Source organism: Nesoenas mayeri, assembly GCF_963082525.1.
Source record: "Nesoenas mayeri genome assembly, chromosome: 2".
Lineage (NCBI taxonomy): Eukaryota > Metazoa > Chordata > Aves > Columbiformes > Columbidae > Nesoenas > Nesoenas mayeri.
This window is the reverse complement of record NC_137543.1, coordinates 87899924-87914060: the sequence shown is the minus strand read 5'-3', so window position 1 is coordinate 87914060 and position 14137 is coordinate 87899924. Positions and strand designations below refer to the sequence as shown.

Below are 14137 nucleotides of genomic sequence, written 5' to 3'. Positions count from 1 at the left end.
ATCAGTCTTCTCACATCTCAAGGTCCTATTCCTGCCCCTAATCCCTGTCAGTAAAACACCAGGGAATGTCATTTTTCCATAAACCTCACTGATGTATATGCCACAAGCCCAAGAAAAAAAAATACTCTTACCTAGAAATATCCATATAAGCCAGGCAATTAGGAACTGGATACACATCAAGGTGAACAAGTTCTAGAGGCAAAAACAAAAACAAAGTGATGATAAAGATTTGCACCTAAACGGTCAATCCATGAGAGTTAAACAACTAACACTGAGAGATTTCAGAACAAGTCAGTGACCTAAAAGCCTTCTGAGGATCTCTGTAAACTGAATTTTATTTCTTTATTATTATGTCTGAGTACGTTTGCTATATCAGGTTGTACTTGCTAAGACAAACGCTGCATAACTGTTCAGAGAGGAAAAACTGGAGGATTTTAAAAGTTTCATGGCAAATTCTCATGTTTTCATTTTTGTTGCAGAGCTGTAACTTCCCCTCTGCCCAGAACAGTCAGGCATAAACCTGCTCTACTGTTTGGTTTTTTTTTTCCCCACTGGTCACTAATACAACAGGCATGGAAGGGAGACTCTTCCCCCTGGAACAGCGAGTTACGGAATACCCCAGGGTCCTCCAGGTCACGGCAAGACCATGAGTATTTTTCAACACATTACATGAGCCTTCACATCCCTATGGGGTTCCTGGTTGCAGGCAGTCTTACAGACCAGGCCTTTGATACCATCTCAACTGCTGCTAGTGATGTTGTATTTTGAGTGTTTCCATAATATTTCATATCCTAAGATTTTTAGGGAGTTACTGCTTAGCACTAAGGTTGAAACGAAACCAGCAGACATCTATTTGAGCCTACAGAAAAATCCACTAAACTGAGAATGTAACAAGCATCACGGTTCCTTTGGAAGATGAAACTAAAAGGAGGTGGCTGAATGTGCAAAGAGAGGACAGCCAGGAGGAGCAGCAAGACCAACTAGGCAGCTGATTGCAAGATAGGGGTTGACTTGGGTTCTCAGCTCACATTGCACAGCACATGCTCAGAATGTTAACTTTTCTCAGCTACAAAGATCCTGGCATGAATAGTTAATGAAGGCACAGGCTTGGCTATCATTAAGATGACAGCCTTTTAAAGGCAGTGCAGACTGTTCAGCAAATTCATAGCTCTTTGAGTCTGCATTTTGTTTATGTCATACCATACTACTCTACACAATAAAAATGGTGGTGAAAACTGTGTTTTAAGAAACAACAGCTTCCAGAGACAGATCAAACAAATGCTACTCATGGAAGGCAGGAGTTATTCAACATGAAAATGCTGCATTACTTTTATTATTGAATACAAATGAAGCTACTCATTATAGATTTTGTAGCTTTCTGGCCAGAGTAAACAGCTAGAGGTAGTAGCAAAAGCATGTATTGTTTCAGTTTCTCTCACAAATGGCTACCTGTTCAAACTTTCTCAACTCTGGAGAAAAGAAATAAATTCCCTATTTGCCTTGGTAAAACAACACTTTAATACAACACAAAGAACTAAAAACTTCAAGAGCCCTCCCTGCTAACACAGAAAGCAATTTCAGCTCAGTGTTATTTGAAAGTCACTTCCGAAGTTCAGAATTGCCAGTAGCATGACATGGCACATGTGAAAACCTTTTATTCAAGGGTCACGTCAAAAGCCTCTTGATTACATGCACTGCACTCCATAAGCATCTCACAGAGAACCAGGTCCAAAAATCAGAAGTCAGATGACGACAGCACAGCTGCCCTGAAAACACACTTACCATTTGAGGAAGCATACAGCGCTTTGAGAAAATATCCACTGATTTTGAGGGTTACCAGTTGGTTCCGTTCACAGTGTAACACTTCAACGTTGTTAAAAACTGTGGCATCCAGCTCCCTAAGTTTGTTGTCTCTCAGATCCAGTTGGGTCACATGGTGCAGAAAATCTATTTCATCAGTCTCCAATCTCCTAATTGAATTCAATCTTGCAGACAAAAAAAAGAGATTAAGTGTAGTTATGTGCCAGGCTCCTGCTGGCAAACCATTGCTCACTCTACAATCAGTTGTGCTGGATTAAACTAGCATGCCTCCAGGTCCTGATCAAGGCTGATTTTAAATATTTTCCCCTTTGCTATGGTATTTTAGAAGCAGGATGGATCAGCTCTGCTGTTCTATCAATCCTGACATAGGAATTATGATACCAAGCTCCTTTCTAAACTACCTGGAAAACTACTGATAGAAAGCTCTGCAAGAACGTAAGTATTACTATTACTGTGTCTATAAAAATAAAAGATGACCTGGCTGTTATTTGCGCTCAACAGTTTGGAAAAGAACAGACTCCCTACAGTTCTTGCTGGCCTATCATGACCATCTGCTGGAGAAGCCTGGCAGATATGAGTCTCTTGCCTTATTGAAAGCCCAAACTGAGATTTATGAATTCCCATATTTGCCTCTCGCTTTGACATGTTCTACACCAAGCAAATTCAGAGGCCTGAAAATCGGTGTTGTGAAAAAACAAGGCAAATAACCCAAGACAAGTGGGTCTGTCAGATCAAGAGAACAGGTTTTATCATATCTTCACTGCAGTGCATTGATGCTGCCAATATTCAGCATCTTCCCCAGAAGATACAATTGAAATATGATTATCTACAACCCAGCAACATTTGAGATGGCAGAGCACTCCATCGAGTTCAGTTTCCAATTCTCAGCTCTGACCAGAACACTAAAATCACCCATTAAGCCCCTTCTAGTGAGCATAAGGGCATAAATCTGCAGTTTTGTTGCTATTCTTGCTTTCAAAGAGTTGCCCCCTGTAAAACAGTTTTTTTCAGAGCAGCTACATTTTCCAGTTAAAAGAACATGAGTAATATGCCCCCTCCAATACAGCCTACTTTTTCAGTTTACAAGCAATGCTTCCTTCTGATTCCACCAAAGGAAAGCACTTCACTGAGCAGCAAATAGAGTTTACAGACACATGCAACATTTACTATTGCAGGTAGCATTACAAAGAACCACTGTTCACTGCTTGGTGCAGAAAGGATGTGGCATATGGGAGGGGGCTGGAACTGCAATGCTGAAGCTCATGGCCAGCTCAATCACAGCATCCCTACACTAAGACCAGTTTATTTATTTGCTTTTAACATACACAAACACACATATATTTTATTTCCATCATATACACTTCGGAATTTCATCGGTCTATTTTAACTGTTTTCTTAACTATGGTAGCAGTTCCTTGATGGCAAATCGTGACAGCTACACAGTAGTATGGTATGCTAAGTTTTAGCTTGAAGAGCTTAATTTAACTAAATAGTTCTAAAATTCATTGTAATTTGGACCTCATGGCTCAGGCTCTGAACTGAGCCTTGCCAGGTGATTGCAGAAACTGGCTTCCCCAAAGACCCCAAAAATAAAGAATCGCCTTATACCAGAGCCATTTGTAATAAGGATCTGTTTAGACTCTGCTGAGGGAATCAATAAAATAGCGCAACTCATGGTAGGCCAGGCTTTTTAACATATTAAAAAATATTAAAATAGATTTTTTGTACTCTCCCCTTCACTGTTCTTTTCTTCATCGCAAACATCTGTAACATTTCAGATAGAAGCTTTTTGAGTCAGGGACTATAACTTATACTATATTAACACCACATCAACTAGAACTATCTTTCAGTGTAAATATTAATTTTCCCTCAACCTCATTTTCCTATCTAGTGATTCCCCTAAATGTTACCTCAACCTCAAGGACGATTGCTAAGTCATGGCAAGTGCTGTAAATTACAGGACGTTGCCAGAAATGTGCTTCAATGGACCAACACGAGATTCATACCCAGGGACTATTCTGACAGTCGAAGAGAAAACTATTTCAACAGTGATAACTTAGACCCACTTTTTCAAATACCTACCTTAGATCCACATGTTTAATATGAGGCATCCTTTTTAACACCTGTAGGTTGAGGGTCTCCATGCAGTTTCCTGACATACAGAGCTTATCCATGGCAGTCAGTTTCTCCAGCACCCCTGGAATGTTGGTGAACTCGTTGAAGGACAGACTCACGTAGCTGAGCTGATGCATATTCTCCAGTTCATCGGGAAGGGACTGGAGAAAGTTGCCATCCAGCAAAAATGTCTGCAAGCTATTCAAGGGGGAGGGGAAGGGAAAGTGAAGAAAGTGAGTGACATGTTAAATCACATTTCCTTCCTATAAACACATAGATCTGCTGCAGTTACAGTGAAATAAAATATACAAAAGGGCAGAAGAAAGAGAAATGTTAGGGAATAATGCTTTAACATCTGCTACAGAAGATATCAACCAAATAATTAAAAGCTTTGGCAACTATAAAGTGCAGGCTGTGCTAAACAGTTATATCATCTTCATACCTCTCCAGAACTGCAACTTGTTTGATGGCTGAAGTATATAAAGTAAGGGGGTTTAAAGATTATCTTCACCATGAAGGTGACCCTTGTGTCAAATATTGGGGACGGGTAAAGCTTCAAGACACAAAAGTGTTTTCCCTCCACCCACAGCTCTTAACTACTTCCATACAGATCTACAAGCCAGTCTGCTCTGACAAGCTCAGTAGGTTTAAACTGTTTCTCATAGCAAGATTACGAACAGGGTTATGAAACTGCTTGTTGCCTGTATTATCAGCTTGTGTATGTTAAGTTTTAAGAAAGTACTTGCTTGTGCATCTCGCCTACATCTGCTGGAACACTTCTGAGGGCATTGCAGGACACGTTGAGTTCAGTCAGGGTTGGGATACTGCAGACCGCCAGTGGAAAATCTCCTAAATTATTATTGGAAAGGTTAAGGCTCTTCAACTTGGTGAATCTATAATGACATAAGAAGAAAAAAAAAAGAGAATGAAGTGGAGCATATGGAGCATAAATGACATCAAGTTGCCTTGCAATAATTAATACAAGGAAAGTCTGGTTATTTAAATGAAAATTGCATGCATTTTTAGTTTATGCACTCCGAACAAGCACGGAAACTACTAGACACAAGTTCAACACCACCTGCAAGAGTTCACTCACATTAATCTGGCATGAAATAGGCCCTCCTGAACAACATGCTAAATCTATTTTCCTACAAGTACAACAAAGAACAAAACACTTGCCATCCTTATGATATATGCAATTTCTTCTGTGGCATCTCATTCTGAACTAAAGCACTGCTATTTTTCTGAACACATATCTGGATAGTAAGACTACCTTTGTGACACTGGTTACAAGGTGCAGGAAATTCTCAGCCTATTTGAACACTGAATTTTTGTGGTGGAGCTCAGCTTCATTCACATGAGTAGATACTGCCATTCAACCAAAAATTCTCTTTAGAACACACTGGTTTGAAAAGAACTGGGAAATATGCTGAATTAAATCAGAATTTAACAAGACTTCTGTAGTGATGAGGCAAATTTATGCTCTTGATTAAAAATGATGCCAATGACCACACAGATTTCAAAATTTTGTCCTTGACATGTCACGGAACTCTTAAAAAAGCCCCATGGTTTATCGCATCAGCCAACAAAGCAACTTGCATGTGCTTGCCTTATTAAAGATGACCAAGACTGTTCGAACAAAAAACCCAAGAAGGGGACAATCGAATTAGCCAGCCCGCATGTTCAGCAACATTATTACGGTTGCCTAACAACCACTGGGAGGTATGCCTAGAGGCAAGCAAAAGGATGAATGAAAAGATCTGTGCCAGATTCCAATACATGGGAGGAAGTTTCTTTTCTAGCATGCTGTATGCCAGGACGTTTTATGTGGACTTCATTTTCACTTTGTTAAGGCTCGGTACCTTTATTTGTGTGAGAAGGCTTTTATATAACACAGCAATGGAAGTAAAACTGCACCTATGAACACTGCTGTTCCACAAGAAAGTGACCTCCAACAGCGCGTACTAGCGCAGCCACAGCCTCTGCATCAGCCCAGCACATCCTTACCCCAACGCACTTGGTCCTCCCCTGACCGAAAACATGGGCAGAAAACGCAGCAAGCATTAAAAGGTTGAAGAGTTTTAACACTGAAAGAGTCTTAAAAATCCTTACCAGCTACTGCAATTCACTGGCACCTTTAGTATTACCTAAGTGAAGCTCATGCCACTGACTACAACTCAACAGCACAACGTGGGTAGTGCCTTTGTTATCGTATTTCAATGGGAATTTTAAGTGAAGTGAGGTTTTCACCCCAAAAGATAGCTGTAAATACACTTAAAGTTCACAAATATGCTTCACATTTACAAAGGCTTGCAGCAAGTAAGGGAATGCTGTGCTCCCTGTTGGCAATTTTGGTGCAAAGATGGGAGGGAAGGGGAAAAATAAGAAAAATAAAATCATGCTCGGAGTTTTCACAGATTTTTGAACATCCCGTGCCATGCTGGAGGCAGAAGAAGTTTGGAACAGAGTTAGATAGAGACTAAATGAAATCCGGCAATCAAATTACTGCTGCAGGGAAAAAAATGCTACTGTGCAGAAACAATGACTAATGTATCTCTAGAGAGAGAACTGTAAAATAAAAAGGAGTCTAGGGTAAATCAGCTCATGTTAATGAGGGCTGCTAGCCAGAAAAAAAAATGGCACATTTTAAACACTATACTTTCTTACTCCTCAATTTTGAAATAAAGGGCTTAAAAATCTTGAACCTAGAATTCCAACCAAGAATCCTGAATTTATCTTGAAGGTAACTGTAGATTTAAGCCACAGATATAATGCCTTGAAATTTGAGGTGATTCTGTGGTGGAACAGCTGTCCCACATCTTCCTCAAAGTAAACCGCAAATACAAATAAGAGTGCTCTAAGTAGCAGAGATTCTGGGGCCTCTAGAAATCACACTTTCTTCAGTATTCAGGTAAGTGCAAAATAGTAGTGAAGACAGTAAGAGGAAGTCAAAATAGCTAAGCTGCTGGGGAAACATCAAAATGCAACCATTTCAATTTTCAAGTCAACCAGGAAAAAAGAATTAACTCATTTAATAACCAACACTGAGGCTACAGCCTTTACCTATGGCCGCTCCGGAGTCTCAGAAGAACAGTCTCAGGACTTCTGCCCACTCAACACGTAAAAACTACCATCTACTAGAATACAATACCCAAATATAACTTGAGATAAAATTACAGAAGATGAAGCTAATACACAGAGGAAGAAGGACGGGGGCAGGCGGGGAAGTGAAGGAAGATAAATAATAAGTTAACTAACTCCAATGCAGTGTCTGGCTTCAAGGTTTTCTGCACACATTTTCGTGTACAATTGTCCTATGTCAAAGTGTGTGTGTGTGGCGTGGGGGAACAGAGTGTGGAAAATAAAATCAGCCTCCCTGAAATGTATCTGTATTACATCTCTACTACCCCAATGTATGTTTTAATGTGTGTTTATAAAGAGACTTCCATGAGTAATCTTTACTAAGGACATGAGCTGAAGTAGTTAACAGGACTATATAGTATGTAAAGGAGGATGAGTAGGACATGCAGTATTGGATATACTCATACAGAAGTGAAAATGTACATGTAAGCATATGTTAAATAATCCATAAAGGAGAGTTCATTGTTAAATCACATTAAAAGAAACGCTAACAGACACCATAAGCTTAGTTAAAGAGGTCAATATAAGACAACTGGCACAAAAGACATATTTTCTTTCTTCTTTGTAAACACGTTCATTTGCAAAATGCTGAAGTCACATTTCTTCTCCCAGAGCACCGTCAAGTACAGAACATTACTAAGCCAAACTAGCAGGCATTTGCTCAAAGTTAAGATCTAAGTCTGCCTCTCATCTTTGGCCCCTCACTTCCCACTATCCATATCGCAAATGGCTTGGTGCACTTCCATTATGGAGCACTGCCACGCTGCACATTTAAAATGCTGAATTGTTTATAGTGCTTCTTATATCTACATAGATTTGCAGTCAGTAGCACAAGTTTTTTTGTTGCTGCTGAGTTTGCACAGTGTCAAGCTTTAAATAGATTTTACAGAGCAACGTTTTTGCTGTTTTCTCACACACAGATCTTTACTCCCACCAGAAGCAGGGGCACACATCAACGCTGCCTCCACAGCATCACTGGAAAGAAGGGATGTACAGCACCACTTGTGTGAGGCATGACCATGTAATAATAACCTCATATCGAGTCCATGCATATGCTCTCCTTCCTCTTCTCTCTCCTTCCCTGGTTCTAGACTTTGTTAAAAAAGCGAATCTGAAGAACAGTATCTCTCAACAAGCTACATTCAGTTATCTTGCTAAGCTTTCTATTCTAGTGACCAACATAAAAGCACCCACTTCTCTGATCAAAAATAGCCCTACTTTAAGTTAGAGCAAAATCTTGACAAGTTGACCCTTGAGTTTAAACACACAATACGACTGAACACTATTTGCCACAGTTGGGTCAAAAAATGGCCACATACTTAATCCTGAAGCTGCCACTTTAGTTTGACGTAGGCAACATGAGGAGAGGAGCTAACAAGAGAAGCTTGTATCACAGCAGAGCAATGAACTGACATGCTCATTTCCAATTCACATCCACCTGATGTGCACAGCAGAGGAATTTCCATTACACAGTACAGCATTTGTGTTCCACTAGGTTTGGATGGATGGGGTGCAAAGTATATTCGAATTGGCCATACACCATCCTGCCCTATTCTTAGCCAAAGCAATTGAAAAGCAATATTTTGTTACAACCAAAAAGAGGATTCATGGCTTCATAAGGGACTCAGCTGAAGCAAAACAATCACTTTCCCAATAGTATCTCCAGTATTTGGGCTCTCATGACTATGCTGTGGTTGCAGCTGATCATTGTTTCAACCACCAGCACAAGCACCCCTCAGCTCCAGCACCATTTCTGAGTAGATCGACGGCACCTGCCCAGCAGCACTGTGGCCAAGTGTTGGAACTGAACTACAACTTCCCACCTTCACAAACGGCTGCTCCTTCAGCCACTGACTTAAACATGAAGTGAATTTCCATATGAACCTGATGCACTGATTACCTCCTTGGAAATAAATGGTCCAATTTACTGTCTTTTTGTAGTTGCGTTAAATTCACCCATCCATAGCCTTATTGGCTTGAGTCTTATAGACTTGAATCTATACTCCAAAATTAATTGGTAGATTTTATTAAAAAACAAAACAAAACCAGACTGCCTGCACAAAAAAGAATAACCTTAAATGTCATATTTCAAAATATACAAATAATCACACGTTAAGTAAAATTCAGACTACCTCCAAATTTAAGACAACAATAAAGCTTTTATTCTATTAAATAGTTGGTAAGAAGACCATAAAGACAAGAAAAAAGTATGTTTTGTTAGTAGAAATAATCTGAACCTACACTACTGTAACTTTGCAGTTCTCAGTTTTTGCACATACCTAACACACACTGCTTCATGGGGTGAGGAAAGACTATTCTCAGAGGAAGAAAAAAACTCCTATAGAAAAAAAGAAAATATATTCTCCTTCTCTTTATTGGAAATTTATATTTGAAATTCAATCATTATCCAGGGGTGGCCTTCCAAACTGAAACACATTTCAATACATGAAAAGAAAACCCTTACTTTGGAAGCCACATCAGAAAGCAACAGACAAGTAAATCAGAGTAGGCTGGTGCTCAATAACAGGATTCCATAAATATGTTCCTCATTTTTTGAAGCATTATTTGGAAGAGATACTGCTGTACTTAGGCTACTAGTTCCACTAAATTGAATCCAATTAATAACTGCAATTTCTACTTTGGCCTGTACAATTTTTAAAAATCATATTTTATAGCATATTTCTTAGCGGCATCTGTTTTTCTCCTACTACTATTAAGGAGTTCACTATTCCAATTTAAACAATCCAGAAAAAGCCAATGTGTTTCAGGCATTGAAGCAATTTTGCAATCTTCCCCACACAGTCACTTGTAGAGACTTGAGTTTGAAATTAATTTTTTTTTAATTAAATGTCACTGTTTTTTGCCAAGTATTGATATGAGGGTACTTTCTTGAGTTCAGAAAGGTAGGCAGGAGGTGCATAGAACACGTCATGAAAGTTTGGAAAGATGCACTAACAAAACCAAACTCTTCCTTTAATGTCTTTACAAGCTGAATAAAACAAAAGCAGTGAAGTTACATAAACAATATGTTCCAAGTGTCTTCTTTAGTATAAATACCAAAAAATTATTCCCAGGCTACAGACCTGACAAAATAAATGTAACACCAGAATATAGCAAACACTGGACAAAGTTTGTTACTAGTAGACCTCTGGTTGTATCATGCCAACTCCTCCTTCATGCCTTACCACTTACAGGGCTACATTTTGTCTTTGGCTTCAAGCGAACGAGAAATAATTACAAAATCAAGGCTCCCTGGCTCAGAGACCACAAGAGTATGAGAGAAAGCTCCCAGCATCTTCCCACATGGTGGAGTATGCAATGACACTCCATTCCCTGTGACAGCACCTCACATTCACTGGATAAATTTAAATAACTTAAATAAATGTGTGCAGTTAGAAGCAAATTCCTTTCCAGAAGAGCATCCTAAAAAAACAAAACCAAACCCACCCTCATCCCCCCAAACAAAACTAACAAAACCACAAAACGAAAGCAAACAAAAAGAAAGCAAGCTCAAATCTTTTCCAGTGCTTCTACTGGCAGTGCCTGGCCAGGGGGAAGATGTATATTTGCCATGTCATTAATCCATCTGACTTTCTTCGCTAACCTGATTCATACACTAAAAGCAATGTTTTCAAGGAGCACTTCAATGTACTTTGAGACCAACGAACCAAGATAAGAGCCTGGAGACCTGCTTGTCCATCTCTAGGGACAAGCCAAGATCAAACTCCACTTCAGCCTTACTTCCAGCAAGCTTGTCTGCTGTGTTCACACCATTTTGGTCAACAATACTGTTCCCTCCTCACCGTCTGGGAACCTAAGTGATCCCCGAGCAACAACTGCATTTCTAGTTACTTACTGCACAAAGGGTTTGGAAGGAGGGTATACCATGAGGATCTCCCAAATTCTGGGTTTTCAGATAAAAGCACCTATACTACAGCTCTAAGTAGCAAGGAATTTCAGAAACACCTGCATCAATATCTCAGAGTCCTCTGGCCTTCTCATACCCTTACAGATGCAACTTCAAGTTGCTGCCACCAGCCCAGAACAGTTTCAGCTGAGATGCCTGAGAAGACACTCTATGTCTACAGAGGCTGTGGGAGAGAAAAGCTACCAACTGATCTTCAGATAAAAATCCATATAATCACTGTTAATAATTAACAATCACAATCAGAATAACAACTTGTTCTTCAGATAAAACTGGCAAGTATAATTTTGTTTATCATTAAAACAAACTTTGTGGCTTATTACATCCCCCTGCCTTCATTTGTTCTTTCTCATTTTTATTTTCCTTTTTTTTTTTCTTTTTTTTCTTTTTTTTTTTAAATCAGCAACAGGCTTATATTAAAAACCCACATACTGAAAACTTACTCTTCAATATTAACAAGCGAACAGTATTCTTGATGCCAACAGCTTTTTCCAACAGCACTGACTGAAACAATTACATATAAATATAAAGTGTTACTTAGCCCAGTGAAGCAGAGCAACAGTAAATAAAGACTATGGTTCATTCATTTGCTCAAATCTAGAGTGATAGCACTCTGCAGAACTAGTAAGCCTGAACTTTTATTTGCATTTCAGAATAAAAGCTATGAAGTTGCATTGCAGATAATGGGGAAATGAGGTTTGGGAACACAAGGTACATACAAATCTCAGCTTTCTAGTTAAAAAGAAATCCATCAACCAACATAAAGAGAATAAGCAATAAAATTGGTGACAACTTAAGACAACAAAACATTTTCAATTGTTCCATTTGCAGTATAAAGGAGTTAAAACACCAAGGTCTTTAAGGCAGATTCTGACTCGATGGGGATCTTATCACAAGACATGTCAGCCGCTTCTAATACTGCAACAGCTGGACCATCTTTCAACTGAGGAATCTCCTCTCTCCTCAAAAAGAAAAACACCCTTTTCTAGAATTTTAGAAAAGCCACTGTGAGGGAGAACAAGTACAACCATTTGCTGTGTTCTTTTTCAACACATACAAATTTTTGGACTGCCTACTTCTATACATAATGTGAAATATGTATTCCCTGGTAAGTAAGAAAAAACTTAGCAGTAGCTGTATATATATTTCAACATTCACAGTTCAGCTACAGAAGTTCACAACTGCAGAGCATCTACAGCAACAGAACAAAGTTTGAGTGGACAGCAAAGCAAGTGAAAGTGTAGCTACAAGGGAAAGAAGTGCATCTACATCTCTGTAAACCTTCAAATGCTATCAGTAATTCAGTTTTTTATTTTTTATTTATGTCATATACTGAGCAGGACTACATATTTTATTCAGAAATGCAATAAATTGTTTTTGCAACTAGAATAAGTTAATTTCACAAGCAAAAGTAGAAGTTCTTGTGTTTTTTTTCCCAATCCATTCCAGACTCTACCTGCCAAGTCAATGCATATGTCAGCCTCTCATTACTATGACCAAGTTCTTTTAAATCCACTCAGTAGGCAGCTGAAAAGCTGGTATTTTCTTCTGTCTTTGACATACTTTTGTTTTGAAATCCAGTATTAATGAGCATTTAGTCAATTACCACCTGAAGTGATTTATTAAGATGAACTGCTAGCACCAAGAGCTGCTTATAGCAAGATAAATTTTTCAAGACTGCCTTGCTAACCAGATTTTAATCTAAAATTGTACCAGGAAGGGTACGTATATGAATGCCAGTGCATTTTGTTCACAACATCCAAGCACATGGTTATTTTGGAGCCTTAAATACTTCTGGGCTTGATTCACTGGTGCTGTGCCCTGCGTGTGGCTGCAATTTAGCAATGGAGAATTTGACATAAACGCCAACAGTACCAAGTCAGAACAGCAGAGATTTTGTACTTGCTTTGCAGTGGTTTGAAAGAATATGAGCAAACAAAAATAGACTTTTGGTTTATCCCGTCAAGTTTTACCTCATGCAACCCCCAAACGATCTGAAAATGGCTTTACTAAATTGGATTAAAAAGAAAAAAAAAGACAAATAACAACTTCTGTTCCCAGGAATAACTGAACTTCCCTTACTTTGCACGTGGTTTCATACTGAGATTCACTAATAGTTTAAAAAAGATACAGTGTTCCCTTCTTTCTAGATATATGTGTATTCACTCATTACAGAAAAGCAGACCAACAGTAGCAGCCGGGTTGGCTCAAGGCTTTTTGGCACCACAACTCAAGTTTTCCCACCCTAAGGAGGAGAAGCCAGCACCGGGTTTCTTAGCGCATGAAGGAGCATGGCTGGGGAGAGCGCTCCAGGGCCAGGCTCGTGCTTCTGCTGCTGCTGGGAGGCAAAAGACAAGCACTGCTCTTCCTGACCATCTGCAGCACCTACCACCTCACACGGCCCTTTCTGTACCCGCCACCTCACACAGCCCTTTCCGTACTCACCACCCCATGCAGCCCTTCCCACTGGCACGGCAATGGGAGCAGCGGCAGTAGCTCCCAGCTGCTCCCAGCCTGGGTGCTGATGCCACCTGTGCTGGATGGAGATAAAGCTGGAGGACACCAGCAGTGGCAGAGGGAAGGCCAGCGCCGAGGGGCAGGACTTCATGAGGCACTGGCTGTGATCCATCAAAACAGTGCCATGTAACCTTCCTATTTGCTCTTTTTTTTTTTTTAACTCCAAAAGTTCACAGACCTTCCCATGCCTTCTTGGCAAGATCAAAGCAATGGAGGCAGAGAAGACTATCATTCCCTACCAGAATAGAACAAGCTCTCAGAAGAACAAGACAATCAGTTTTGCACCACCTCAGGTATATGCCACTTCTCTAGATTTTCCTGATGCAGAATCTCAGTAAACAGGAGAGTTTTGTTTGGTCATCTGAACAATTTTACTCTTGCACATTCAGGCCCGCATTAGCGAGGAAAATCTTCACAGTTTATTAATTTTCAGCAAGGCTCTTCAGCTGTTCAAACAATTGCAGCATCAGGAGAACACTAAACAGACAATGAACATTGCCCATCATGTTATTTATAAATGCTTCCTAATCCCTGACAGAATTAGCTATAGGTAGAGTGCAAAAAATATGATCAAGTATCTCTTGTACACTTTATGATATTTAAAAAGGAAAAATGTTT

At 39.5% G+C, this 14137-nt stretch overlaps 1 protein-coding gene across 1 annotated transcript in view; it reads right to left on the bottom strand.

Annotated features, from left to right (window-relative positions):
* PHLPP1 (PH domain and leucine rich repeat protein phosphatase 1) overlaps positions 1-14137 on the bottom strand; it is a 143094-nt gene that overhangs the window by 31720 nt on the left and 97237 nt on the right. The window contains exons 5-8 of the mRNA XM_080338876.1: positions 4679-4829; positions 3904-4127; positions 1783-1985; positions 132-192 (exon numbers count right to left, since the gene is read on the bottom strand). Of these exons, the coding sequence (XP_080195002.1) occupies positions 132-192; positions 1783-1985; positions 3904-4127; positions 4679-4829 (639 nt within the window). The remainder of the gene's footprint in view (positions 1-131; positions 193-1782; positions 1986-3903; positions 4128-4678; positions 4830-14137) is intronic.